The sequence below is a fragment of the Corvus moneduloides genome, chromosome Z (genome assembly GCF_009650955.1).
Source record: "Corvus moneduloides isolate bCorMon1 chromosome Z, bCorMon1.pri, whole genome shotgun sequence".
NCBI lineage: Eukaryota > Metazoa > Chordata > Aves > Passeriformes > Corvidae > Corvus > Corvus moneduloides.
In genome coordinates, this window is record NC_045511.1 from 3558677 (window position 1) to 3585826 (window position 27150).

Below are 27150 nucleotides of genomic sequence, written 5' to 3' on the forward strand. Positions count from 1 at the left end.
CAGGAGTTGTTGGAGCTTTCAGTGAGAACCTGCTGTTTGTAAACAGAGAAGGATGGGTGAGTGATGTGATGTTTGGAGGCTGTCTTGGGCAAAGTGATCACAAAATGACATTTTCCTTCTTGGAGAAGTAAGGACAGGGGTCAGCAGCTCTGCCACCTTGGACTTTCAGAGGGCAGACTAGGGCCTGTTTAGGAAACTAGTTGAGAGAGTCCTTTAGGAGGTAGTCCTTAAGGGCAATGGAGTCCAGGAAGGCAGAAGGAAATCCCAGAGGTGCAGGAGCAGTGTCTCCCCAGGTGTTGAAAAATGAGGGCAAGGAGGTCAGCCTGGCTCAAGAGAGAGCTTTTGTTGGAACAGGTGGAGAGAGATTTTATAACCTCTGGAAGAAGGGGCAGGCAAAACTCAGCAGGACTACAAGGATGCTGTGAGGTTATGCAGGAGGAAAATCAGAAGGGCCAAAGCCCAGCTAGAACTTGGTCTGACTACTGGTGAAAAAGACAATAAAAAATGTTTTTGCAAATACATCAGCAACAAACTGAGGGCCAGTGGGAATCTCCATCCTTTATTGCATGCAGGGGGAAACAGTGACAAAGGTTTAAAAAAGGCTGAGTACTGAATGCCTTCATTTTAAGACACCAAGACACTACTAAATCATTTACCAACAGTCCTGGCTGACTGGGGAGGTGACTACAAGTTGGCAACTGTAACACCTATCTACAAGATGGGTCTGAAGATGAATCTAGGAAACTACAGGTCAGCCTAACCTTGGTCCCAGGGAAGGTCATGGAGCAGTTCATCCTAAGTGCCATCATGTGCAAAATAATCAGGGTTTGGGGCCTAAGCCAGCATGGTTTTGTGAAATGCAGGTCCTGCTTGACCTTGATGGAGCTAAAGCATGACACCAACCTGATCTCTATGGCAGTGTGCCACACTTAGTGGATGAGAAAAGCCTGTGGATGTTGTCTGCTTGGACTTTACTAAAGCCTTTGACACTCTCTCCCACAGAATTCACGCAGAGAAACTGGCCACTCATGGCTTGGCTGGGTGCACAGTTCATGGCTTAAAAACTCTGAATGGCTGGGCCCTGAGAGTGGTGGTGAATGGAGTTACATCCAGCTGGTGGCTGCTCACAGGTGGTGTTTTACAGGGCTCAGTATTGGAACCAGTACTGTTTAATACCTTTATTGATGATCAGGTGCACCCTCAGTTAAGTTCGTGCACAGCACCAAGCTGGGTGGGAGCGCTGATCTGCTGGAGGGCAGGAAGGCTCTGCAGAGGGATCTGGACAGGCTGGATCATGGGCTGAGGCCGATGGTGTGAGGTTCAACAAGGCCCAGGGCCGGGTCCTGCTCTTGGGTCACAACAACCCCAGACAGCACCACAGGATGGGGCAGAGTGGTTGGACATTTCCCAGTGGAAAGGGGCCTGGGCGTGCTGGTGACAGCGACTGAACATGAGCCAGGGTGTGCCCAGGTGGCCAAGAAGGCCCATGGCATCCTGGCCTGGATCAGCAATAGTGTGGCCAGCAGGACCAGGGCAGGGACTGTGCCCCTGTACTGGGCACTGGTGAGGCCACACCTCAAGTGCTGTGTCCAGTTCTGGGCCTCTCACTGCAAGAAGGACACTGAGGTGCTGGAGCAAGTTCAGAGAAGGGTGCTGGGGAAGGGTCTGGAGCACAAGTCCTGAGAGGAGCAGCTGAGGAGAAAAGGAGGCTCAGGGGAGACCTTTTACTCTCTACAACTGCCTGAAAGGAGGCAGTAGCCAGGTGGGGGTTGGTCTCCCAGCTAACTAATGACAGGACAAGAGGAAATGGCCTCAGATTACCACTGGACATTAGGAAAACCTTCACTGAAATGGGGTCAGGTGTTGGAATAGAGTGCCCAGAGAAGTGGTGGAGTCACCATCTCTGGAAGTGTTCAAAAAACATATGGATACATGGAGACATGGTTTAATGGTGAAGATGGTGGTGGTGCTGGGTCAATGCCTGGACTTACCGACCTTATCAGGTTTCTTCACCCTTACTGATGCTATGATTCTGTTCTGTAACTCTGTCAGGAACAGCTGACACAAAGCTTAGCTCAGATGATTATCACAGTTTAAAATAAATTAAGTATTTCAGTAGAAGCAGTAATGTTTGTAGGACTTTGGCTAAAAAATTAAGCCAGAAAAAAAGACTCACTAGGCTAAAATAAAAAGAAAGCAAACACTGAAAGAAAGAAATCACTGGAAATACCAAACAAATTGCAGAGGACTTTATACATTGGCATTTTAAGAGCTGATCGTTGCTCTTGGACATAGAAAACATCTACACAACAATTTTTAAAGAACAGAGGTAGATTACACTGTTTGCTTTTCATAGCAAACAGTATCAAAACTTAATCTAATTTTTGATATATGTACAAAGGATTGAGAAGTTTACTCAACTTAGTATTTCTGACCTTTTCCTTTGTCAAAGATTTCAGTACTGTGAAACATTAATCAAATATGGAAGATGCAAGTAGATGTGAAAATGTTACAAACACTATCATGGGACATCGTGGGGGTTTTTAATTTTGCAAAGAAGAGATGCAAGAAAGACAGTACACTTTCTAAGAAACATGCAGATGTTTTTACTTTAAAATACAAAGTTACCAGAAATACAGAATTAGGGCACTTTAGGTACATTAAAAATAGTAGAACTGGTGATCGCTCTGTCCTGGTACTTACTGTATCTAGGAGCTATCAAAAATGTTTCCTAAGTCCATTTCTGGGTCCAACATGCTCAGGTTTTTTCTGCTTGAGCTGGAACCTTCAATGCCTGCCTTACTTCACTGTTATATTAATGATGCTGATATCCTCATAGGGTTTGTCGGTTTTGGGATTGACTTTGACATTTGAGATTCTCTGAACAACTTCCATTCCTTTAGTCACCCGTCCAAACACACTGTGCTTGTTGTCAAGCCATGGCTGTTTGAGAGCACAGAAGGAGAAAAAAGCATATTAAAATAGAAAGCAGCATGTAGATTAGGTACCAAAACAAAAGAGAGTAACTGTAGATGGATATATTTCATATGTCCAGACTATGGAAGGTAACACCGTGTAAATATTAGCATGCAAGTAAATATTAGAATGCAGCTAACACATACTCAAATGCATTTGAACTTACCTTTTCAACTGCTTTCTTAAAGTACTACAGAGATCACATTCTACCAGTGCAGTTGCATGGTATAGTTTATTTTAAAGTGTATTCTCAGTTCACAGAAATGTTATTTTCAGTCTTATTTCATGGTATTTTCACAGAGCAATTTTAAGCGCCAGTACAGAATAACACCTAATTCAATATTCATATAGTATGCCCAATTTGAATACAGGCCCTGATACAACTTAATAAACCTCAGAACTATGGTGTTTTTTTAGAAAAAGGACACATGGCTTTGACGTGCTATAAGAATTCAGTGTTTTTAAGTGTTACCTTTAAGGATTTGGTTTTTATCTCTTAGATTCACATACCAAAATTTCCATTGTTGGTTCTGAAATTACACACAGATCAAATGAAATTTTCAAACCTGAACACTGGCTTTGTATAGCTACAATTAGGCAATACTAGGGAGACATGCTGGCACCATATCCAAACCCCAATCAATCTAAGCAATACCTAGGTTTCCATCAAGTTTAAACCACTATTATTAATATAAGATACTCTAGTAATACATAACTGCAAACATGCCTAGGAATTTTATACCACCCTCACTCCATTTAAAGGCATAAGGCCTCTTGATCACAAGTGATAAAGAAGTATTTCTGTCTCTTAACAGACAGGCTCAGTGAAGCCTACACAGTACACATTTTGTGCATCATTTATTTGCAAAATAAGTACTAATGTGTTCCTTTTTCCATGAGAAAAAAACTTGATTTTTTAATATCTAGGTAGCCTCTCAGGCCTTAAATTGAGCTTTTAATATTACTTACGGTTGGCACTACTGTTATAAAAAACTGGGATCCATTGGTATTTGGCCCTGCATTAGCCATGCTGAGTGTGTATGGTCTGTCATGTCGTAAAGTTGAATGAAACTCATCTTCGAATTCTCCTCCCCAAATACTTTCACCTCCCATTCCTGTACCAGTTGGGTCACCAGTCTGAATCATGAAACCCTGCACAGAAATGATACATTATCACATTATTGCACAGAATAAATAACCAGAAGTTTTATATGCTAGATGCCATTTTTTCAAACTTACCGCAAACCTTACAACAAAATGTGTTAAAATGTGGTGTGTAAGAAAGAAAACATTTAAGGCTTTTTTAAGTGTCTATCAAGTACTTGTGAAAAATCAAGTTTACTCACTACTCCTGCAAGTGAAGGACAGAAACCTGACTAACTCTACCTTTTGCAAATTCTTAGGCTCTATCACTTGATTCTGGTGCAACAGAAATAAGAAGCCTTACAAGAAAGGCCTTCTGACATGAAGCAAAGTTTTAATTCACAAGCAGAATAGCTGAACTGATCTTTCAATTTTCAGTTTTCTGCCACCTTATCAACTGCAGAACAACTACTACCACTTCAGTAAGTACTAAAGCTGCTTAGAGTTGTTCAGACTTTACAGGGAACTCTAAAGCCACTCCAACAATCCTGTGTGCAAAAGGGAAATGGAACTGTTAACAGAGGACTGACCATCAGAAAACATTACCTAAATTAACACAAAATTAACATGTTGCAAGTTACCTTGATGATACGGTGAATTATGTGTCCATTGTAGTAACCATTCCTGCTGTGCACACAGAAGTTCTCCACTGTTTTGGGGCACCTAAAATCATGTAACAGAAAACACAGGCTATGGTATTTGTCTGGTGAAAAGGCCATAAGGATTTCATCTGGGACTAAGACCCTGTTGTGCTGTGCAGTGTTTCAGCACTCTGTAGGAAGGGATTTCACCAAATAAGGTAAAAACAAATCTCCACGTCCTTAAACCCAGAGCTGAAAGGAAAAAGCTTGAGCAGTACAAAGCTGCGTGATTAAACACAGAGGCAGCAGTAGTGTTGATTATACAGGGATGTTCTAGCTGTAGCTGAGCAGGGCTTACACACTGTTGAGGCCTTTTCTGTACTTCATCCCACCCCAGCAGTGAGAAGGCTGGGGCTGTAGAAGGGGTTGAGAGGGGACCTGGCTGAGTCAGCTGAACCCAGCTGACCACAGGGATGCTCCATTCCACATACAGAATCCTGTTCAGCACATAAAAGCCGAGGGAAAAAGCAGGGGACATGCACAGTAATGCTGATTTGCCCTCCCAAGTACCCACTACACATGATAGAGCCCTGTTTTCTTGGAGATAGTAGAACATCTGCCTGTCCATGTTCCTTGTTTTGCTTTGTTTGGGTGCATGGCTTTTGCTTTCCCTCTTAAACTTTCTGTACCTCAACTCACAAATATTCTCACTCTTACTCTTCCAGTGCTCTCCCATTCCACCAAGGAGGATGTGAGCAAGTGGTTCTGGGGGGCTTAGTTGCTGGCTAGGGTTAAACCATGGGAACCAGAAACCAAATCTGTCTCCCCAAGGCCTGGTTCAAGGCACCACTGACCCCAGCTTTCTACCTGCATTACTCGTTTCGTAGGTAAACTGTATTTGCTCCATAAGCAGAAAGTTGTTCATTCTTCTACCTCTACACTTCTTTTAGGATATACATGCAAAGGTATCAAGTGTTGCATGCAAGAAGTAAAAATGTAAAAATAAAATGTTTTATTACTATAGAACTTGCAGTCAGTAGGATCAGTTATCCTTGTCTGAAACTACTCATCAGAATTGTTTGGTGAAGAGATGGAATCTTATTGTTGATGAATAAAAAGGCCGAATCATTTCACTTTTGTGATTTGATTTTTTACTTCTGATAGTTATTACCAAAGTGAAATTTTTTTACAATGGCTCTTCTGCTATTATAAAAACAATTAGTAGCCAGAGAAGATCTACACTCACAGGTTCACACACACATTTTCCCAGTAAGGAGAAAATGGCCTAGTTGAGTCCACAGCTCTTGAGTTACTCTACTCTAACTGTGAAAAGGAACATTAGCTTGGGTTTTAGTAACACTCTAAGCTACCTTGTGAAAAAGGGCACCAGTGGCATAACTAATGGAATAAACAAGATTATAGTCCCAGTTCTTGCTGAGCAGTATGTAGTCATTCACAACCTTATTTCACAATAAAATGACCAAAAAATTAAGGGCATACAGAGCCATATCCTACATGCTCTTCTTTAAAGTTTCAATCACATTAAAGAGATTTTAAGTTAAAGCCCAGCTGGGAGAAAAATACTACAACAAGGACAAACCTAACAATAACCAACCCTGGTAATACTGTATTTAATTTAAAATTGCATACAAAACATTGCAGTGAAGCACCTTGCAATACTGTGCGTGCAGATATGACACACTAGCATGACAATTAAAAAAAAAAAAAGAAAAGAAAATGTAGCTTGGCCTGTCACTCGCTGGCAAGAGCTGTACCATTACTGCAACTTGTACGTTATAATTATGAATTCCAGAAACTAGAGCCTGGAGACACTGATGAAGACTGCAGTAAAAGTCTGGTAGCCCTACAGAGTAGAACTGAGGTTGCTTTACCTGTGCTTAGGACCAAACATGAATTTGTTTTTGGAGAAGCATGGAGTACATCTGCATGACTTAGGTTTCTATGTATAGCAATATATTATATAAATTTGGTGTTAAATGACAGAATATTTGCAATTTTTGCATCACAAAGAGATGATGACACACTGATTTCAGCAATTGTCATGCATAAAACTTTTCAAGTCTATGTCTGGTTTTGGACATACACAACACTAGTATTATATGCTGGTATAGATGTTGTATTGCTTTTAAAGGAGCTGCAGTAACAAACTGTAGTACACTGGCCACATTTGGAAGTTGCAACTACTATTCTTCTGGCTTGCACAGATCTGCTGCCAAATCTACTGCAGCTGCCAACATTATCATTCTTTTTCAAGATTGATGCAAACAGCATTGCCTTAAAATACAGAGCTCATACAGAAGATTATCGTGACCTGTCCAAGAACAAAAGCTAAGAAAGGAACAGCCTCCCTGAACCAATAACTAAATAAACCCAAATACAATTTCAAAAACTCCTGTACTGCAGACTATTATTTAGTCCTATTTTTACCCTACTTTATTTGTGTTTGTCAAGAGTCACATTCCTACCTTGGTGTATTAAGAAACTGTCAGGAAATAAAGACAGTAGAAAAAGGGGAAGAAAATAATTATTTCTAGCATAAGGTAAGTCTTGGATACTGCAACCACAAGGGACAGAAGAAAGCAACAACACTGAATCAACAGAAAAAATAGCAAATACATACTCAACAGGAAAAAGCTTGATATGAATATCTCCCATGCTTGTGTGGATGATGGCACTGTCTGACACTCTTTTGGGACCTTCTGCCTGAGTGGCTGCCATGACCTCTTCTTTAGAAGGTTTCTCATTAAATACATCTCTGTCAGAATCTGCACTCTTCGTGTCTTCTGGTTCACGTTTAGTAAACTGAAGCACAAAAGAACAGAAGGTTAACTGCTTTTTTCTTTTTTCCTCTTAAAATATACACCTGACACATCAATGTCATTATTCAACCCGCTGAACACGCAATTCAATTTGAAATGTACAAGGACAATTCATAGTCTATCCTTGCATTTCCATGTTGTATTACCAGCATTTCCACAGTCATAAATTCCAGTAAAACTACATGCAAATCCAAGTAATTTTTTATTATCTGTTATCTTTAAATTCTCCCCTTTACAACAGGAGTTCACACTCGTTCAGCATCTTTTCTTTAAAAAGAGGAGGAGTATACCAGGTTATTCTGCTATACTCAGACAAAATTGGCAGGTTTTATGCCAAAAGATTTAGTTGTGCTACATACTTAAAATAAATCCTCTTATTCCAATACTGCATTAATATAAAACTACAGAAACCCAGCAAATTTAAGGCATGACAGACAGGCCAATCTCTAACCTCTATGGCTATGACCTCTCAAATCAGTTACTAACCACTCTGATATGGCTTGTCTGTTTGGTTCTCTCACCTAAAAACCAAACTGTGAACAGGAAGATGACTCCTGTAGTTTCTTGTTGCGTATAATGTCCTTAGGGTTTTTAAGTCCTGATACTGGTCTGAAATTTTTTTCTACTGTATTTTTTATGCATACAGTTAATTATTGTTTCTTTATAAGATCTGGTTAGTTTTTTAAATGTTCTTACTTAATTTTTTTTTCAACTAGAACAAAAGGATATAATCTTCTTAGGGGAATAAAAATTTATGAAAAAATTACAACTGTTTCTTGGTAATGTATAGATAGTTCAAGATAAAAATTCTAGAATATACTTGCAATATAAAGGAACTCCTTTACATAAGCTGCATTTGCAACCGCTCAAGACAAAAAGTACTAGAAAGGCGCAAGGAGAGAAAAAAAAATGATGTAGAGAAAACATCAATACAAGAATGGAGCTATTTAAATAGAAACGGCACACACCATGTAAAACCTATTTTTTTTAAAAGCTGTGCAGATTACTGTTGGATCTGCCTGAACATTCTGGAGAACAGGATTTTCAGATGCCTTCATCTCTATAGTGATCGCAGCACGATGTTTCTTTGCTACTCCTTGGAACAAAGCCAGTTGCATCATTCTGATGTTCTCTTGTTTTCCCAAGATACGAATACACCTGAAGTACAAGATGTAAAGAGGTGTAACTGTCAGCTGCTCACAGAGAATCTCTCATTTCTGTTAGACCCAAAGCAAAATTCCAAAATCCTCTCAAAATCATTACTTATGATTACTTAGAATCATTATTTATGATGTTTCTCTATTCAAAATTGTTACCTTAATATACCAGTTAGCCTCTTTACGTAATAAAATCCCAACTAAATGATCCACTTTTACTTAATGTTATCTCATCCAGTTAGCCAGAGGCTAATTAATTAATTACACATTTTTAATACATACATGCTTGCCCATGTTTTCTCCTCATCTGACTAAGCTTTAATCTGCAATGACTCTTTACAAAGAATGGGAGTACCTTCTCTACAGTCTAATGTAAGGCTCTCAAATAACAACACAAAAAGATTAGACACCTCCACAGGTATATCAAGCTCTAAATACGCTACAAATTTGACTGAATAAAGACTTTAAAACAGAAACTTATCTCAGTATGTGTCACTGGAACTTACCTGTTAGTTTCTACATTTATGACCTTAATGCCCAACATTGTTCCATAGAGAACGAAGTGTCCAGTTTCATCAAAAATTATATTAATTAGTCTTACTGCATCCACTTTCTCCAGCTCACGCTCAACTGCCATACGTCGGCCAAACTCCATGTCAGGCAGTTGTTGTCTCATCTGCTGAAGTTCAGTAAACATCTACAAAAAAAACCCCCAGCACTACTATATTAACATACTTTAAACTTTTTATCCTGTAAAACACTGATTCACATGATTAGAAAATACCAAATTCAAGTGAGATTACTCCACTCAAACTTAACTGAAGGATTTAAATAAATACAAGTAATACTCTCTTTATTTTAATGACACAATAGGCATGTTGTAAGACTATACTTAGGCATATGAAAGTGCATAGTTGTCTAACAAATTCCTTAGAAAATGACAAATTTAATTCATTAGTATTATGTTACTTGAAATGGGCATTTTCCATAATTGCTTTCAGGTAATCTAGCAGCATGAAAATACAGATGAAAATCAACAACTCTGTTTCACTACGTAGGTAACAAACATCAGTAAGTATTCATTTTGGGGCAAAGCAATCTAAGAGACAAGCAAGAGAACACAGAAGGCCTTTTTTGCAAGAAAAATATAGGAAGGAAGCTTGCCTTTAGAAATAAATGATAGCTTAGGTGAATGTGCTGGCAAACAAATTCAAGTAAGTAGAGAAAACATTTCAAAGGAAGACAAACAAGACAAAACTCACACTCAGAGATTCATCAAAGACTCTCATGAGCTTTCCTGTCAGAAAACGAAAAATTCTAACTTTTCTGTCAGACCCAAGAGTGGCCATTTTCTTGCCATCAGGTGAAAAACTTATACTGGATGGGTAAGCCTTGCATTTAGCAAATTCATATAGATCAGTATCTGTTTTGTACTCCCAGTTCACATTCTTGGGAAATTTATATTCATGAGGAGTACCAGTCCAGTACTCAATCATTCCAGACTTGTCAGAAGACACAACGACTTTGTAGACAGGGTTCAAGCGTATCTGAGTAAGCGGGGACATATGGAGTTTATCAAAAACATGAAGTGGCTGGTTATTTCCTCGTCCATCATATATGAATATTTTTCCTGTGCTTTTCTCAGATGTTGCAACAGAAGATATGGCATCTCCAGGGCAATATACCCATTCACACTGGCCAGGGTGGTAGCTGCAACAAAGAGTTGAAAGAAAAAAAAAAATTAACATAAGGAATGATTTTAATTAGGCAAGAGTCAAGTTATGCGGTAAACTTGAAATCAAACATCAGAAGTAAATTTTAAAGTTTATTTACTAGTTTTGCTAATACATATCTTGCTAATATTCAGCATATTATAGACAAGCTTTACCAAGCATTACCACTCAGTGGATAACTACCAATTTCTGTTGCTTCCATATTGTTTTATAAAGAGGCTGTGACAGCCAAAGTAGCAAGCAGGTAAAAAGGAGGAATAAGGCTGGAAATCCATACAAAAAGCCCAAGTGGCATTAATAGTACTCAACTTATATGAGTCAATACCATTTCTCTTCCATCTGTTAAGTGAGTAATGACTCAGTAGAAATGAAGACAACTGCATCTCTGCCATACATTTATGGGAAAGTTCAACTAGATCTTGCCAGAAAAAAACCCACAAAACAACAAAAACCCCAAGAACTGATATAAAGAAAATTAAGACAATCCCCCTATACTCAATAAGGGTTGTGAATGCATTTAATAAAGAACTAATTTGCTACTTGCAAAAGTGTACTCTACAAACAAAACAAGCCAGAGATACAGTCAATAATGTAAGTTATGTCTGTTTTAAAGCCTGTAAGCAAAGATTCTGAAAAACAGAAGTCAAATGAAACAGGAAACATCAAGAAAATTATACAGTCTCCATAGGAAACTCAGGTTTAGTTCCTTTCGCAAATCAAACTAACAGATGCTGAAGGACTGATGATATTCTGACATTATGACAGACACTAATAATTTGGATTTTCAGTGTCTGTCGGCAAAGAGAAACAAACAGTCTCTGGTTCATTAGAAAGAACACGATCAAATAAATAAATATGAAATCTCTGCAGGAATAGCCAAACTTCTCCAGATCACTGGTGGAACCATAAAGCACGGGGATTTAAAAAGAAACACACTGTACAGATTAGTTAGAACTGGAAAGCTCTGCCGATCAGGGCTGTTTTTTTGAGTATTATTTTATTTTTTCTATGATTTTACCAATTAGGTAGTAACAGTACAGGGCTGCTAAGTCAAAAATACCAGCAAAACCGAAAGATTAAGCCTAAATGGAATTTTTCCAGAACAGACAGCCAAGAGGGAAAAAATTTCTATAGGTGAAGTACATTATCTGGAGGATGATACTAAAACTACAACTAGCAAAGCAGATAGCATAAGCTTTTATTAGATGTTCCTATGTAAAAGCTATTTTCCCTACCTTTATACTTCTATTCAGCTTCAAAATTAACCAGTACACAGTAGACTATGAAGAAGATGTTTTCCAATTCTAAAAGGCTTATGGAGAAATCAGTATTTCTACTGTTCATGATGCAGCATTCATTGATCCTCCAGCCTTTCAAATCCGCTCTTTTAACAGTGTGGGGATTGTTTTTCCCTGGTATTGTTACAATTCCAGTAACATCCATTCCTATTTCTCCCAGATCCTTTAGCTACATACTGAGTAAGGACAGAAATGCTACGAGATTGAAGAAAGCAACAAAATTGCTTCTAGCAGAAGGAAATTGTGTTCATGAAAACAAATAAGACAATACAACAGGCCAAATCCCTTCTCTAATGGAACTATGAGTGGACTGTAATTTTTAAATTCAGTACCAAACAACAGAAAGAAATTATGCCTAAATATTTGAAGAAACACCACATCTTTCTGCATAATATTTATTAACAGCAGGGAAGCGCCTTTCCTACTCATCTCTTCTACTGCTGCAGTCGTAATTTTTCCTATTAGTCAGGTGGTCCCTAGCCATTGAAATCATTTCAGACAATGCAATTTACTCAGCTTCATCTGACTGGGGCATGGGGGAAGGGGAATAACTCAAGAACCTCATGTTATTGACTTACCTCTTAGCAAAACAACCCCCACTTAAAATCTCAAACGAACACTTCCAAGAAGCAAGTAACTTACCCAAGTTTCAGCATGTTGATCATGTCAAAGTTGACTACATCAAACACCTTCATTGCTTTGTCATCTCCAACTGAACAGAATAATGCCCCCTCTGAACTAACAGCAATACTCTCAATAACACCTGTGAATTAAGTTGAGATACTATTAAGAAATGGGAAAGGACATCCTTAATTTCAGTATTACACAGGGAGAACCTACAGAGGTTGAAACCTGTTTCTCAACTGTTTTGTCACCTTTCTCAGTTAAAACCTGACTTCAATAAAAAATTATTTAAAAAAAAAAAGTTCACAAAACAATACTTTATACCCTATCAGTATTTAGACTCAGGTATGTGATAATGAACAATTTACCATAAACATAAGTAAAAGATTACAGTACCAATTAGTTCAGTTCAAAATGTTGATTTTAGAAAACTGAGAACACTATGATGGGGTAAACACCATGTGCTCCTCAGCTTGCATCTCTCAACAGGGTAAAAGCAGCAGAACTCTGTAGACTATTATACCCATGATACTCAAAATTACTCTGCAATTGAGCCTTCCATAAATTTCTCACAATGCTGATTTTCACATGGTAGATTTTGTTCTCACATTTTGCTTCTGTATATAATAAGAACCTGATAGCTAAGATCAACAACCTACTTTAGTATGTCTTGTAACTCTAAAAGGAATATACTTTTCCTACCTATTATTAAATATTTTCCTTATTGTAACATTGTGGCATATCAAACTGGACTTTTTTCCTTCAGGCATATCATAATATCTAATACCATTGAGAACCTCATTTTCTGTCCAGCCTATTTAATCCTTAGTAGTGTTGAAGAGCTTTGTGTACTTATTAGTTCAGGAAATTGGGTTAAAAAAAAAAGTTTTTCCTAATTGCAATTCAGCTGATAATTACAACAATAATGCAGAATTTACTCTACAGTTACAATAACTCTAGATGAAAATAATCACTTTTTTTCCATACTGCCAGGGGGAAAAAAAAAAAAGTAAGGCATTGAGGTACCCTTATTAAAAGCAACTTATTTTTAAACTTCTCTGGATTTTATGAACCATGTTATGCACTTTGTTCACTTATGTCCCAGATATTCTCCCCACAGGCAGGGCATAAGGGTGTAGTGGATCCGCACAAGCAGAGTCCCACATGCTTCATTCTCATCCTATCCCTGCTGGAGCTTAGGTGCAAAATATAACAGGACAGAGGAATAAATGGAAGATAGGTAAACATCATTTAATCTTTGACTGCACTAAAGGAATCCCAAAATCTCTCTATTTGCACTCTCTTCAAACAACAAAGAGCAAGGGGGAGGAAAAAGGGAGGTCTTTTAGAGAAGAAAGAGCAACTTCTCACCCAGGTGACTTCGGAAGTGTTTAACAAACTCAATCCCTTCTTCTATTTTCTTCCAGAATTTTACATGTCCATCGTGACTGGCTGTTATGATAAAATCTGTCCTAAAATTATAACAGAAAAATAAAAACAAGTAAACAGATACATACATTATGCACTTTCCCACTGGGCACTAATTTGCACTATGATTAACACTGTGCAGAAAATGAAATCTCAAGAAATTACTGTGACAGTTTGTCTGAATAGGTACTATAACTCCTGGAAAAAAACAGGTATTTTGGTGCATTTGGATTAATTTATGAAAAATCACCGCCTAAACTGAGAAAACATATAACTCTATCCTTTTTGAATATGTATATGTAACTCCTATTTTAATTGTGTGTGTGTGATCTCAGCAGTTCTGGTGAATGGTACTTTTTCAGAGGCAGTCAGTCGATCTTATTCTTAAAATGCACATTTTAACAAGGATTTTAAGACCCTCCTTTAGTCTATACAAACAATTTTTATCTTGCTTCTAGGTAAGCCACATAGCTTTTAAAAAACCCCCCACCACCCTTATCATACCACCTCAGGACATTGTAACTTTCCATTATAAAATGTCTACAATGAAAACTTGTTAGCATATACAAAAATACATCCCTGACGAAGAAATACAATGGAAAACAAAAATACTTACTTAGTACATGCTACGTGTGTAATAACATCTCTGTGCATGTAACTGCGTTCATACATCGAAGCTGATGGTAGATTTTCAAGATAAACGTGTTCAAATTCAAGAACTACACAGAATAAAAAGAAAAATCTGAAATTTTTTTTCATAAAGGTACATCTAGTTTCTGTTCTCTTTTACTTATCCTGGTATTGCTTACTCATATTTTAGTCAAAAATATGCGGGATTTTGTGCAAACATAATTAAAGGGCTTTTAACTCTAGCTTTGCACTGAGACTTACACATTTTCCGTGGACTAAAGCCACTCAAATGCTGCTTTAACTCATATAGTTCTCTCCTTTTAAAGCAACTGTCACCTTAATTGTCTTAATGGTAAAAATACCCCAAAAAACAAAGTCAACAGTTTTTAAGTTACTGCCAGAAAACAGAAGACCACCTGAACCTCATTTCATTCTAAACCCACAGGTACCCCTGTTGTTTTTACAAGATTTGTGGTCCCACACAAGTCTTGTAGTCTAAATTCTAACTGCTGGTACCCATGCTGGTACCCACCTACTTAATTGTTTAACTGGCTGACCTAAAATAATCTGATTTTGAGCTTTGTCTCTGATTTTTAGATCCTACTCATTAACAGCTGGGCAATGGCATTTTTTACTGAACCTGCAGGTTTACATCTGCTGAACGTTGTCAAAGTCATATTTACTTTACAGTGATACCCAGACAGCTGGGAGTTGCTGCACAGAGCAATACCACATGCCAAAATACAGCCTAGAGGCTTCTACTGCTCGTCCAGCTTAGGGCAGTGATCTGAAAGATGGATTAATTCCACAGCCGTAAACAGCACAGCTTCAGCCTGCACAGCAGGGCTCTTAGCCTGAAAGTTTCCTCCAGAGGAAGCAAAAGCCACAGAATCATAGAATGTTAAGGAGCTAGAATAAGCCTTAAATACCATCTAGTCCCAAGCCGCCTCCTACTAGATCAAATTGCTCAAAGCCTTATTCAACGTGGCTTTGAACACTGCCAGGGTTGGGGCACCCAAAATATCGCTGGGCAACCTGCGCCAGTACCTCACCACTCTTCCAGTAAGGTATTATTTTCCCTATAGCTAACGTCAATTTCCCCTCTCTGTCTGCACCCATTACTCCTTGTGCTGTCACTACAGTGCCTGCCGAAGAGTCCCTCTCCGGCTTCCTTGTAAGCTCCTATAGACACTGGAAGGTTGCTATGAGGTCTCCGTGTAACCTTCTCTTCTCCAGGCTGAACGGCCACAACTTTCTCAGCACTTGAGACCCTCACCCTGTAATTCCGCACCCGAGGGGATCCCTCACAGCGCGGTCATTTTACATGCGAAACACCGATTCAGGATACGGTCTGCTCTCACCCCGTGGCCGCTCCCGCCCGGCGGGGCCTGGAGGCGATCTCACCGCCCCGGACCCCATTCGGGGCAGCGCTCCGCTCCTCCCCTTACCTCTCCTCTTCTTCGCCTGCGCGGCCTCCCCCGGGAGCGGCCCAACCCAGCGTTCCTCCTCATCCTCCTCCTCCGCTATCGCCGTGTCCCCACCGCCCGCCACCACCTCCTGCTGCTTTCGCTTGCGCTCGGGCTCGGCGGACGCCATGATGCCGACGTCACAGCCCCGCGCCGCGCCAGGCGCTCTGCGAGTGACGTAGGCGCCGCGGAGCAGACGGCGGGAAACGGCCATGGTAGTAACGGGCGGGAATGGGCGGCGGGAGAATCCCGGATGGATCCCGGCGCTTGGGGGGATCCTGGCGTTTCGATACCCCGGGGCTGGGGGGGGCTCTCGGCCTCTGGGGCCGCGGAGCTCCTTTGTAGGGAGGGCTCTGGCTTCCCGGCTGGGAAGGGGCGATGTTCACCCCTCGCCTGTGAGCGGGGGTTGCCCGCCTCACGGCCTCCCGCCGCTGTTGTGTTGCACGGGTTCGTGTCGGGGGCGCGGGAGCTCTCTGTCTCACCGCTTTCGCGATCTTATTTGTACCCTGCCTATGTTTTGCTTCCCATGGTGCCTTCGTGTCTCTTTCACAGACCCGCTGTCAGTCTCCTCTCCTCTCCCGTCTCGTCTTCCCGCAATTGGTCGTTTTATGCTTGGTCGCATGACGCGTTTCGGTTTCTTAATGTTTATAAGTATATGAGGGAACAGTGACAAGAGAATGGATTCAGGCTCTTTTCGGTGTTTCTGAGCAATAAGACGAGAAGCAATGGGCAGAAACTGATGCACAAGAAGTTCCACCTGAACGTGAGGAAGAACTTCTTTAATGAGTGACTGAGCACTGGAACAGGTTGCCCAGAGAAGGTGTGGAGTCTCCCTCACTGGAGATATTCAAGCACCATCTGTACACAATCCTGTGCCATGTCCTGTGGGATGGCTCTGCTTGAGCAGGGAGGTTGGACAAAATGACCCTCTGTGGTCCCTTCCAACCTGACTGATGCTGTGATTTTTTCATAAAGCCTTGGCTAGCGTAGAGCCTGCACTTGGGACTGTGTGTATTTTTTACCTAATTATGTAGTCCTAAAACAAGGTAAAAAGGAATAACATGTTAAAACTGGAAGATATTAGTATTAATGCTAAAACAGCCTTCAGTTTTCATGTATGGCATGAAAATAGAAATGTAGTTTAACCATACTGAAATAGGGAAAACTGCAAGCTACAAGAAAATAGCATCTGAAAGTGACACTTGAGCGTGTATACTCTGTAAGGTAGTTAAGAGCACAGCATTAAGGACTACAAACTGTTAGTTTGGCTTGTGAGAGCCCTGTCATGTCTCACAATATGTACATTTCAAAATGCATGAAATCCATCTGGAAATTTAAAGTCAACAACAATAGTTGTTGTTGTAATCAGTTTTGTGTGATGGAGTTTTTTCTGGCTTTCTCTTCAGAGTTTTATTTCATACAATGCTTTCATGGTGATGAACTGTATTATTGCAGGGGACACAGGGGGAATAGTTTTTTATCCCACTCCAAGACCCCTTCCAGATTTCCATAGCCTGGGGTTCTTTTTCTCCCCCTCCTTTTTTTTCTTCTGCCTCCCCACTATCCCCCCAGTCCCTCTTTGTTTGCCTCCTTTTAACAGTTTTCTGTCTGAGGAAACACTAAGAATGCTTGGTTTCTTTCTTAGTTTCTTCTGGGCAGTGTTTGCTGGAGGCATTTCAGAAGTCTTAATAAATTATGTGAGCTGTTTCTGTTTTATATTATGGAGACATTCCAAGGCTCTTTAGAAGATAATGATTTTCCTTTGCAAAAACTATGCTCATTAGTTCTTAAAAGATTATGGTAACCTACATTTTGTAGTGTTCCGTTTTTAATTATGGATGCAACTAATTTTCCAGAAAGGCTTAGTAGAAGTATTGGCTACCTCTGAGTTCTCTTGTGTAATTCCAGCATTCACTGAGATATTCTGATTTTCTTTCCTCATCCACTTTACTATGAGGTACTTGAACTTTGGAAGTACTAGTTGAATATTTTACTCCTTTTAAATTGGGTTTTTGACTTAATTTTCTCTGTGTTTTTGTTCTGAAAAAGAACAAAAGATTGAGTTAGTAATTTGTGCATCAATAAGAAGGTGGAGAGGTGTAATTCTTCTTTAGATCTTTATCTATTTTTAATGTTTCAATTTAATCTCAATCTGTTTGGTGGTATTAGTGATCCACTAAGGTACTTTTAAAGGCTTCCTGCATCTGGTACATCTAGCCTGTTTGTTGTTGTCCCTTGAAAAAAAAATTTTGGCCCTTCTTATTTTTCTCCTGTTAATTGCTGATGTCATTCAGGTATGACACTTTACCGTGCCATAAATTGAGTCTCTCCTGATGGGAGAGAATTTGCTGAAAGTCCTTGCAAGGAGTTTAAAAGATAAAGCGAGATGTCTTCTGTAGTTTCAGTGCTTCCAGATAGTTGTTTATTAAGTCTTATCACAGGAACTGAGCCACTAGCGTGACCCAGATACAGCATGGAAGGAGGAAAGTAGGAGTGAGAGAGAGCAATTATCAAGATTTACACAGCCTTTTAAAGATGTTTTAACTAATAGTCACTAAAAACGTGTATTATTTTCACTTTCTTACCAATTATTCAGTAACACGGACAGGAACTGTGGAATTTTATATCCAATCATTCCAAACTACTTTTACTGCAGAGTATGGAGTATTAGAAGGAGAAGAAGGTCTAGAGAACAACAACAATCTTCCATTTTGATATTTTTTACTCTTATCTATTTACTGTAAAGAGAAGCCTAAAAGCTCTAAATTTTTCACCCTGTGACAATCTTACATAGTAGTCTATCACCTAATTCACACCACTGTATTTTCTAGTTCTTGTCTGACTGTTGGTAATTTTTTCCAAGGTTTAAAGCTATACCAGTGTTGTCCAGCGGGGTAAAAACCCTTAAAAACAGGCAGAGAAATATTCTCGGCACTCTGGGTTCCTACAAGGTATCTCTTAATTGAGATAATTAGGATTCAATTTCTGAATTTGTATGTGTTTGTTTCTGACCCAACAGTTTCTCAAAGTTTTTAATTTAACTTGGGTTGATTTTTCTTTGGCTGTCCAGATGCCCTATCTTTCAGGTTCTTTTGTTTGTTTTTCTAGTAACTTTGAGGATGCTTAATATAAATATTCTGAATTCAAATGAAGGAGAAATAGATTAGTACATTTACTGACAGAGCAGAAGTAACTGCTTAAAAAGTCTGCAGATATATGGAGGTAGAGTGTGTCTTTGTAGATATGAGAGTCTCTTATTGTTTCTGTATTAAAGTTCTTGAAAAATAAAAAAAGCCTTTGCAGATAATCAAAGCAGTTTAGAAAATTTAGCACTTGTCATTGAGTTTTAAAAGTAAATTATTAGTGTCTTCTAATTTTAGTTAGTTGTATAGTTAGCTGATTTTACTTAATGACTGGGTGCTTTCTAGAGCTACAGGGGAGTTAGCTAAAAGCTTTGGATTAAGGGAGTTTATTCTGTTACATAGTTGATCTGAAGTGGCAGATACGATTTGGTAACCAATATCAGTTATTGTAGATCTATATGGTAACTGTTCTATTTGCTTGTTAATAGGCTGTCTGTTTACCAGAAATCGCTAACGCAGGTGGTCCTGTAAATTACAAGGAAGAACTCGTGGAGGAATGTGAGAGTATTTGGAAGCAGATGGAAGAGGTATGTAAATGTAATTGATAGACCAGATTTATTATAAACCTTTTACAGAATTATTTTATTCACCAGATGCTTGCCCCAATCCCTCCAAAGAAACCATTTCAATAAAACCAAACCAACAAACAACCCCCCCCCCCCCAAAAAACCCCCACCAATAGAAAACAAACCAACCAAAAAAAACCCAAACAAACAAAAGAAAAACAACAAAAAAAAAAAGAAAAAAGATCTTCAGAAAGTTCAAAGGTAGAAGTGCTGGCAGGGGTGAAGAATGCCTTGTAGTGTCAATGTGCTGATGTTATGAGTTAGTTAGCATTGGAGCATATGTTAAAATTTTGGAAAATTAAACAATTTACTTCTGTTGTGGTAGTACCAGCATGCTGAGACCCTTCTGTCTTTAGTCTCACAAAAGATGGGATTCCAGTTCACATGTACTTTGGCTCTTAAAGGAGAGAGAGAATAGGGAAGAGAGAGAGGCAGAGGAGGACAATGATGTTTGCATAGGCTTATGTAAACTGACAGTTACATTGTCATGGTTAATATTTCTCTCTGATACATGGTGCAGTATGCTAACAATAACACTTTAGGGCTGGTTATTTTTATTTACAGCATTCCCAGAAAGCATGAACTTCTATCAGTTCTGTGGGAATACTGTTATTTCTTTAAGATTCTGCTGAGTTTGATGAAAAGTCATGTTCTAAATTTTAATTTCAGGGTCTTAATCGCTTCACTCAATTTTGTATGGTACTTGCATGCTATTTGCTGGAGTTCTGAGTTGTAGGTTCAAAGTATTAAAACATCAGAAACTGAAGTAAAAGTACTTCCAAATTTAGAGTAGAACAAAGTACAGACAACTCACAGTGTAGTAATTTTACAGAATTTGATTCAAAAAGACTAACATGACTTTATTTCTTGTTGAGTATTCGGGTAAGTTTGCATGTAACAAGTCACAGGCAAGTCTGTGTCTAAGTTTCTGAACTTTTGTTTGGCACCGTTTCAGAGGACCTGAACTTTCTTTCAAATTTTCAAACTAGAAGGTAAATTTGAATGTTTACTATTTTGAATTTAATTGAAAATATTTGATGTCTTGTATCTCATTCCCACCATGCCCAAAATAATACAGGAAGTGATGTGTTAGTTTTGGAAGTTGATAAAAACAGTAGGATTTTTATTACTTTGATTTTCCATCCTGGATGCACTGATGTTTCAGCAAAAGGTTTAAACTAATAGTCTTTTAATTAGCTCTTAGGTTATATGGTTACATGTAATGTTCCAATAATTGTATGTCATCATGAGCAGTTTTTGTGGGAGAAATCTTGTATAGTGTTCTGGTATCCAAACGTTAACAGCAAGGTTTCCAAAGTACTGCTTAGTAGTTCTGCTGTTTAGTAGAATACATCCTGCCTTGTCATGAGGCAGGTTAAATTGGTGACGGGAAAAAACGAGAGTTTAGCAAGTGTCTCCTGTTTATGCTTTGGATATTCGTGGTGGCCTGAATTTCAGACTGTGTATATACCCCATTGCAGTCATGGGAGCTGATATAGTGTACTCCCAAAAATAAGACTGCTTCTGAATTTTACAGTATACTGCCTTAAATTACTTACAACTAAAAATGTGTACTATAATGTGATTGCTCTTCTCGGGGATCCAGAAGAGTAGCAGAAAGTGTGTTAACTTCTCAGTAGCTTCCCTGTTTCCCTTTTTCTTCCCAGTTTCTCATGTTCTTTCTTCATCTGTTGAATGCCTTTCCCCATATGAACTTCTCCCTCATAACTTGCCTTTTTACTCAAATGATGCATTTTTCTTTAGCTGCTGCTTTTCTACTTCTTGGTTAATTAAGTTCTACTTTACTGTGCTATGATTTCAAAATATTTCTTAATTTGCTCTTCTGGGTTAGGGTATAAGGGATGTGGTAGGATCTAAGTTAAAATTCTTTTATTCCTCTATTTTAAAAGTTATGTTGAAATTTCTAAGACTTGTGCTTTTTCTTACAAAAGAGAAGAGTAAACAAACTTTCTTTGTGTTTTGTTTTTTCTATCAAGTGTCAGAGCAAGCTAGTGCTTCTAGGAACAGACACACTGCTACAATCAGATGCCAAGGTAAGACAGTGGTTTTTAAAAAGTACTTAATTTTCTGTTAAGACCATAGAATCACAGAATGGCTTGAGTTAGAAAGGACCTTAAACATCTCCTAGTTCTAACCCCTCTGGCATATGCAGGACACCTTCCTCTAGATCAGGTTGCTCAAAGCCCCATCCAACCTGGCTTTGAACCCTTCTAGGGATGGGGCATCTGCAGCTTCTCTGGGCAATCTGTTCCAGTGTCTCTGTGCTTATACAATAAAGAGTTTCTTCCTAATAGCTAATCTAAACCTGCCCTCTGTCAGTTTAAGGCCATTTTCCCTTGTCCTATCACTACATGTGCTTGTAAACAGTCCCTCTCCTTTCTTTTAGGCCCCATTCAGGTACTGGAAGGTTCTATAAGGTCTCCCTGGAGCCTTCTCCAAGCTGAACAACCTCAATTTTCCTCACCTGTCTTAATAGGAGAGGTGTTCCAGCCCTGCAGTCATGTTTGTGGTTCTCTTTCAGACTTACTTGAGGAAGTTCACATCCTTTTTATGTTGGGGACCCCAGAACTGGATGCAGCACTCCAGGTGGGGTCTTACTAGAGTAGAGGGGCAGAATCCCCTCCCTTGACCTGCTGGCCACGCTGCTTTTGATGCAGAGATTATGATTGGCTTTCTGGGCTGCAAGTGCACGTGTCCAGCTTCTCATCCACCAGGATCCTGAAGTCTTTCTTGTCAGGGCTGCTCTCAGCCTGTAATGATGCTGGGGATTGCCCTGACCCAGGTACAGAACCTTGTGCTTGGTCTTGTTGAACTTCATGAGTTTCATACTAGCCCAGCTCTCAAGCCTGTCCAGGTCCCTCTGGATGCCATCCCTTCCCTGCAGCGTGTCACTGCCCCACACAGCCTGGTGCTGTCAGTGAACTTGCTGAGGGTGCCCTTGATCCCTCTGTCCATGTCCCTGACAAAGATGTTACACAGTGCCTGTCTCAGAAACAAGGCCTAAGGAATGGCAACTCATCAGTGATCTCCACCTGGATGCTGAACTGTTGACTGCACCTCTGAGTGTGACCATCCAGCCAATTCCTTACCCACTGAGTGGTCTGTCCATGAAATTTGTGTCTCTCCAGTTTAGTGACAAGGATGTTGTTCCAGACAGTGTCAAATGCTTTGCACAACTCCCAAATAGATGACATCAGTAGCTCTTCCCTTATCCACCAATGCTGTAATCCTGTTATAGGAGGCCACCAAATTTGTCAGGCATGGTTTGCCCTTCAAGTCCTGTTGCTTAACACCAATTGCCTCTTAATTTTCCACTTGCCTTAATATAATTTGAGGAGGATCTGCTCCATGATCTTGCTGGGCACAGATGTGAGAATGACCACTCTGTAGTTCCTGGATCTTTCTTTATCTCTTTTTAATAATACAGTTGTATGTCTCCTTTTCCAGTCAGTGGGATCTTCACCAGACTGCCATGACTTTTCAAATATGATGGATAGTGGCTTTGCCACTTCACCTACCAGTTCCCGCAGGTGTATCTGTGGTGGGTTTGATCTTATCTGCCCACCAGGTGCCCACCTTAGCTGTTCAACACTCCCCTCCTCATCTGGACAGGGGAGAGGAAATAAAACTGAAGCCACATGGATCGAGATAAGGACAGATTTTCTCTTAGTAACTTTGAAAAATGCAACTAATAAATGACTAACATAGGCAGCAAAATGGGAGGGGAGGGGGTGTAACTTCAATACTTATTTGGACTATTTCCTAAACAGTACATATATAATTTCTTCTTGTTAAATGTCATTGTTACGCTGCCTCTCACAGCATCCTTCTGGACATCTGCCCAGCTGTGGGATGAGCAGGTTCACGGTGTGCTGGGTGAAGACCTGGCTGAAGGGCAGAGCTCAGAGGGGTGCAGTGACTGGGGCTGCATCTGGCTGGTGACCAGCCACCAGCGGTGTTCCTCAGGGTGCAGTTCTAGGGCCAGTTCTGTTCCATGGGTTTATCAGTGATCTGGATGAAGGACTGGAATCCACCATGGGCAAGCTGGCTGATGACTCCAAACTGGACAGTGCTGGTGACGCTCTTGAGGGACAAGAAGCCTTGCAGAGGGATCCAGCTGGCTTAGAACATTGGGCAGTCATCATTGGCATGACATTTAATAACAATGAATGATGGATTCTGCATCTAGGACTTGAGAGCGATGCTGGGCACAAGGATAAAGCAGGAAAGGAGTGGCTGTTGGGCAGCCCTGCAGGAAGGGATCTGAGGGTGCTGGTTGACAGCAGCTCGGTGGGAGCCCTCAGTGTGCCCTGGCAGCTCCGAGGGCAAACAGCATCCCGGGAGCTTGAGCACGGCACTGCCAGCGACAAGAGAGGGATTATCCCACTGTATTCAGTGCTGTGCAGCCTCACCTGGAGTGCTCAGGGCAGTTCTGCACCCCACAATTTTAGAAGGTTGTGAAGGTCCTTGAGTGCATCCAGAGGAGGGCAACAAAGCTGTTGAGAGGGCTGGAAGGCCATGTCCTATGAGGAACTGCTGAGGACTTTGGGTGTCTCTATTTTGTAGGGAAGGAGCTGAGGGGTGACCTGCTTCCTCAGAGGTAATCTTATCTCTGATACCCAGTGATATTATGTGTGGGAATGGTTCAAAAATACACGAGGGGAGGTTCAGAGATGACGTTAGAAAGCATTTCTTTACTTATATGAACCTTCCTCTGAAGGACCTTCACAACTCTGACTCTTTCTCATTTTCCCCTTTGAAAAAGTAATAGAAACATTTCTTGATCCTGCGAATGACTGTAAAATATTTTAAGGAATTAGTGTTCTGTTGTAATAGATGCTCTTTTGCTTTCTACTATATCAACTTAATAACTCAATTTCTGTCCCGTCCTACCTCAGTTTATGCCAATGCAACTCAACACACTTCAAGAGATGTTTCTTTTCTTGTTACACAGCTTTCCTTGTTAATGCTGCGATGGAAGACTTTAACAGTAGATTATCTTTGGTGGCAATCGAGAAATCCTGAAGGTAAGTAACTGTTTCCCTGTAAAGAGTGCTTATATAAACTTCTGCAGAGTTTCTTTCATCTAGGCCATGGGTATACTGAATGTCTGCTGATTGTACGTTCATTTTATAACTACTTAAAAATTGAAATAAATTTAATGCTACTAAAAAAAGCAGCATGTATGGTTCATTTCTTCATTATTTTTGTACTTCAGTTCTAAGTCGACTTGAAATTAAAAGTGAATTCCACTGTAACTTAATTGTATGATTCTGCACAAAGAAATGCATGATTAATACCACCATTCATCAGTCAGCTGAATGGAAAAGCAACTATTAGCAGATCTCCTAACCAAATAAGAAAAGTTCATTGTATTGTTACCCACCTTCATATTCTTTTCTGTGTAATTGTTTTTTCTCCATCTTTCATTTGTATTTCCTTTTTAGAACAGAGCTACTTTGGCAAATAATGTTGTCTTCATTTTATCTTTTAAGAAACTGATACATTTTTCATCTTTGCAAGTATTGCTAATAAGCTAACAGTAATTGGCCTAGATGTATTTTTAACCATACATCCTCTGATTTTTTTAAATTAATATTCTACAAAGGTATGTTGTTTTATGATGTGCTAGTTGAAACTTAGACTTTTAGTGCTAAGCCCATTATACTGTAGAAAAATACGTATTTTGAATTAACAGGGATTGGAGATTTCAGGTCAAGATAAAGTGGTAAGAGACACTAGAATTTTTGAACAACAGGAGTCCAGAATGCTTACTGATCCTGAGAAGCACAAACCACTGAGACTAGTGGTAGTTCTTACATTTATTAGGCATTATCAGTCAAAAGGTATGAATTCCTCAGTTCTTCAAAATTCTCTTTGTACATAAGCATCAGTGCTGACTGATTTCACTCTCTTGCAAGGCTGATGTGGCCAGACACTGGAAATAAAAGTATTCAGGATCTAAGTGTGAGTAAAGTAATCTTTGTTTTCAGATGTCCCATATGGTGATTCCTAAAATGGTTCACACTACACTATCATTAATATTCTGGTAGTGCTCCTGGTTATGTCTCCTGTCAAGGACCTGTTAGCACCTGTCAGTCCAGTACAACTTCTAGTTAATCTTTAAATTAATATATCGACTCATTTGAGTATTTTTATGCCAGTAGAGGCTTGGTTTTATAGTATTTGCAAAATTAGAGGAATGTGTTTTAGACAGCACATGATAATTTCCAATGTTTTGTCATTTAGCCAAATGGAAGTACCTTTTCAGATCAACATTAGAGGCAGTTCTCCAAATTCTTTCAAAGTCTGTATACTTGCTGCATATCACCATCGAATAAGAGACGCTGGGAAAAAATATTTTTCTTTCTTATAAATAGATATTTTTGCTCTATTAGAATAAATTCATAGTTCAGTGTTGTAAGCCTCACTCCAAGAACTGTCAACCTCCAATGCTGCTGAGGTATGTAGACCAAAGGCATGTCATTGAATGAATTTGGGACATACTGGTTCCTGGCTGCTGTTCATGAATAAGCTGCTGGTTTAAAGCAAATTAATTGAAAGCACCTAGTTTTTATCTGGGTAAAATACCTGGCTATTAGATTTCCTTAGTAAAATATGTATATTTAACTTCAAGCTATTGGCTTAAAAATATCCTTGGCCTATTTTTTTGGCTTGATGACTTGCTTTGTTCAACCATTTTTACTTATTCCCAGATGATAATATTTCTTATTAGAATCTTAATTTTGTAATAGAGAAATTATCTATTTATAATTAATACGTTGCAGCCAAATTTTTGCCTTTTTTGGCTCCCTTTCCAGTGGAAGAAAAAAATGTTGCTGCTAAGAATTAGAATATAGTTATGGTGCTTGTATGAAAAGAAGGAGTCCACTTTGCTTATTTCTCTGTCTTGGCTTCTTTCTACCTACTATTTGTTTTGAAGGAGGAATTACTTAATTGAAAACATTGTCTGATTTTATCTAACTAGAAATAGCAGAAATACTGATTTAATACAATTTACTAATGGAGCATGAATGTCAGGCTGTCTTGTTACTTTGGTTTCTGCTTTTAGTAGTGGCCAGTTCATTTCCTGTAAATGGGGGCCTGTCAGCATTTCAATCTTAAACCTTATTTTCGGAGGTTATAACTTGGTAGTTCTACATTTTTTTGAGCACAATATTGGCAAACAGACTTGAATTCACGATGCAAATTTTATTTTTGTGAAGCTTTTACTTTAGTCTCTTTTTCACTCCCACTTTCTGGTATTATTTAAGTAGCTCTAGGTCTGCTAAATCAGCTGAATTAAAACTTTTTAAAAGGCATTTGGCTTATAAAAATAGAATTTAACTTTTACCTTTGCAAAATAAGGAAGTGAAAGCAACCATATTTTAAACCATTTAAAGCAGTTGTGGTCTCTGCACAATTTCTGTTTTTCTTTGCAAAATAGCAGTATTCTGCCAAATACCTTGTTTTATTTTAGTATGAGTTTCTGTATAAACATGTGCATAGTGTTGCTTTTACATTCCTCGCATCTGGTAGTATTT

At 39.3% G+C, this 27150-nt stretch overlaps 2 protein-coding genes across 2 annotated transcripts in view; one reads left to right on the forward strand and one right to left on the reverse strand.

Annotated features, from left to right (window-relative positions):
* Positions 1–2227: 2227 nt before the first annotated feature.
* On the reverse strand, positions 2228–16033 carry PPWD1 (peptidylprolyl isomerase domain and WD repeat containing 1). Its single transcript, XM_032096272.1, has 11 exons — positions 15859–16033; positions 14397–14499; positions 13724–13824; positions 12371–12491; positions 9960–10407; positions 9204–9394; positions 8509–8698; positions 7342–7523; positions 4701–4782; positions 3946–4128; positions 2228–2943 (listed from the first exon to the last, which is right to left on the reverse strand). Exons 1-11 carry the CDS (start codon positions 16004–16006, stop codon positions 2800–2802), a joined length of 1893 nt encoding a protein of 630 aa, XP_031952163.1. The 5' UTR covers positions 16007–16033; the 3' UTR covers positions 2228–2799.
* CENPK (centromere protein K) overlaps positions 16011–27150 on the forward strand; it is a 30774-nt gene continuing 19634 nt past the window's right edge. The window contains exons 1-4 of the mRNA XM_032096273.1: positions 16011–16091; positions 19448–19546; positions 21583–21639; positions 24561–24633. Of these exons, the coding sequence (XP_031952164.1) occupies positions 16089–16091; positions 19448–19546; positions 21583–21639; positions 24561–24633 (232 nt within the window). The 5' untranslated portion in view covers positions 16011–16088. The remainder of the gene's footprint in view (positions 16092–19447; positions 19547–21582; positions 21640–24560; positions 24634–27150) is intronic.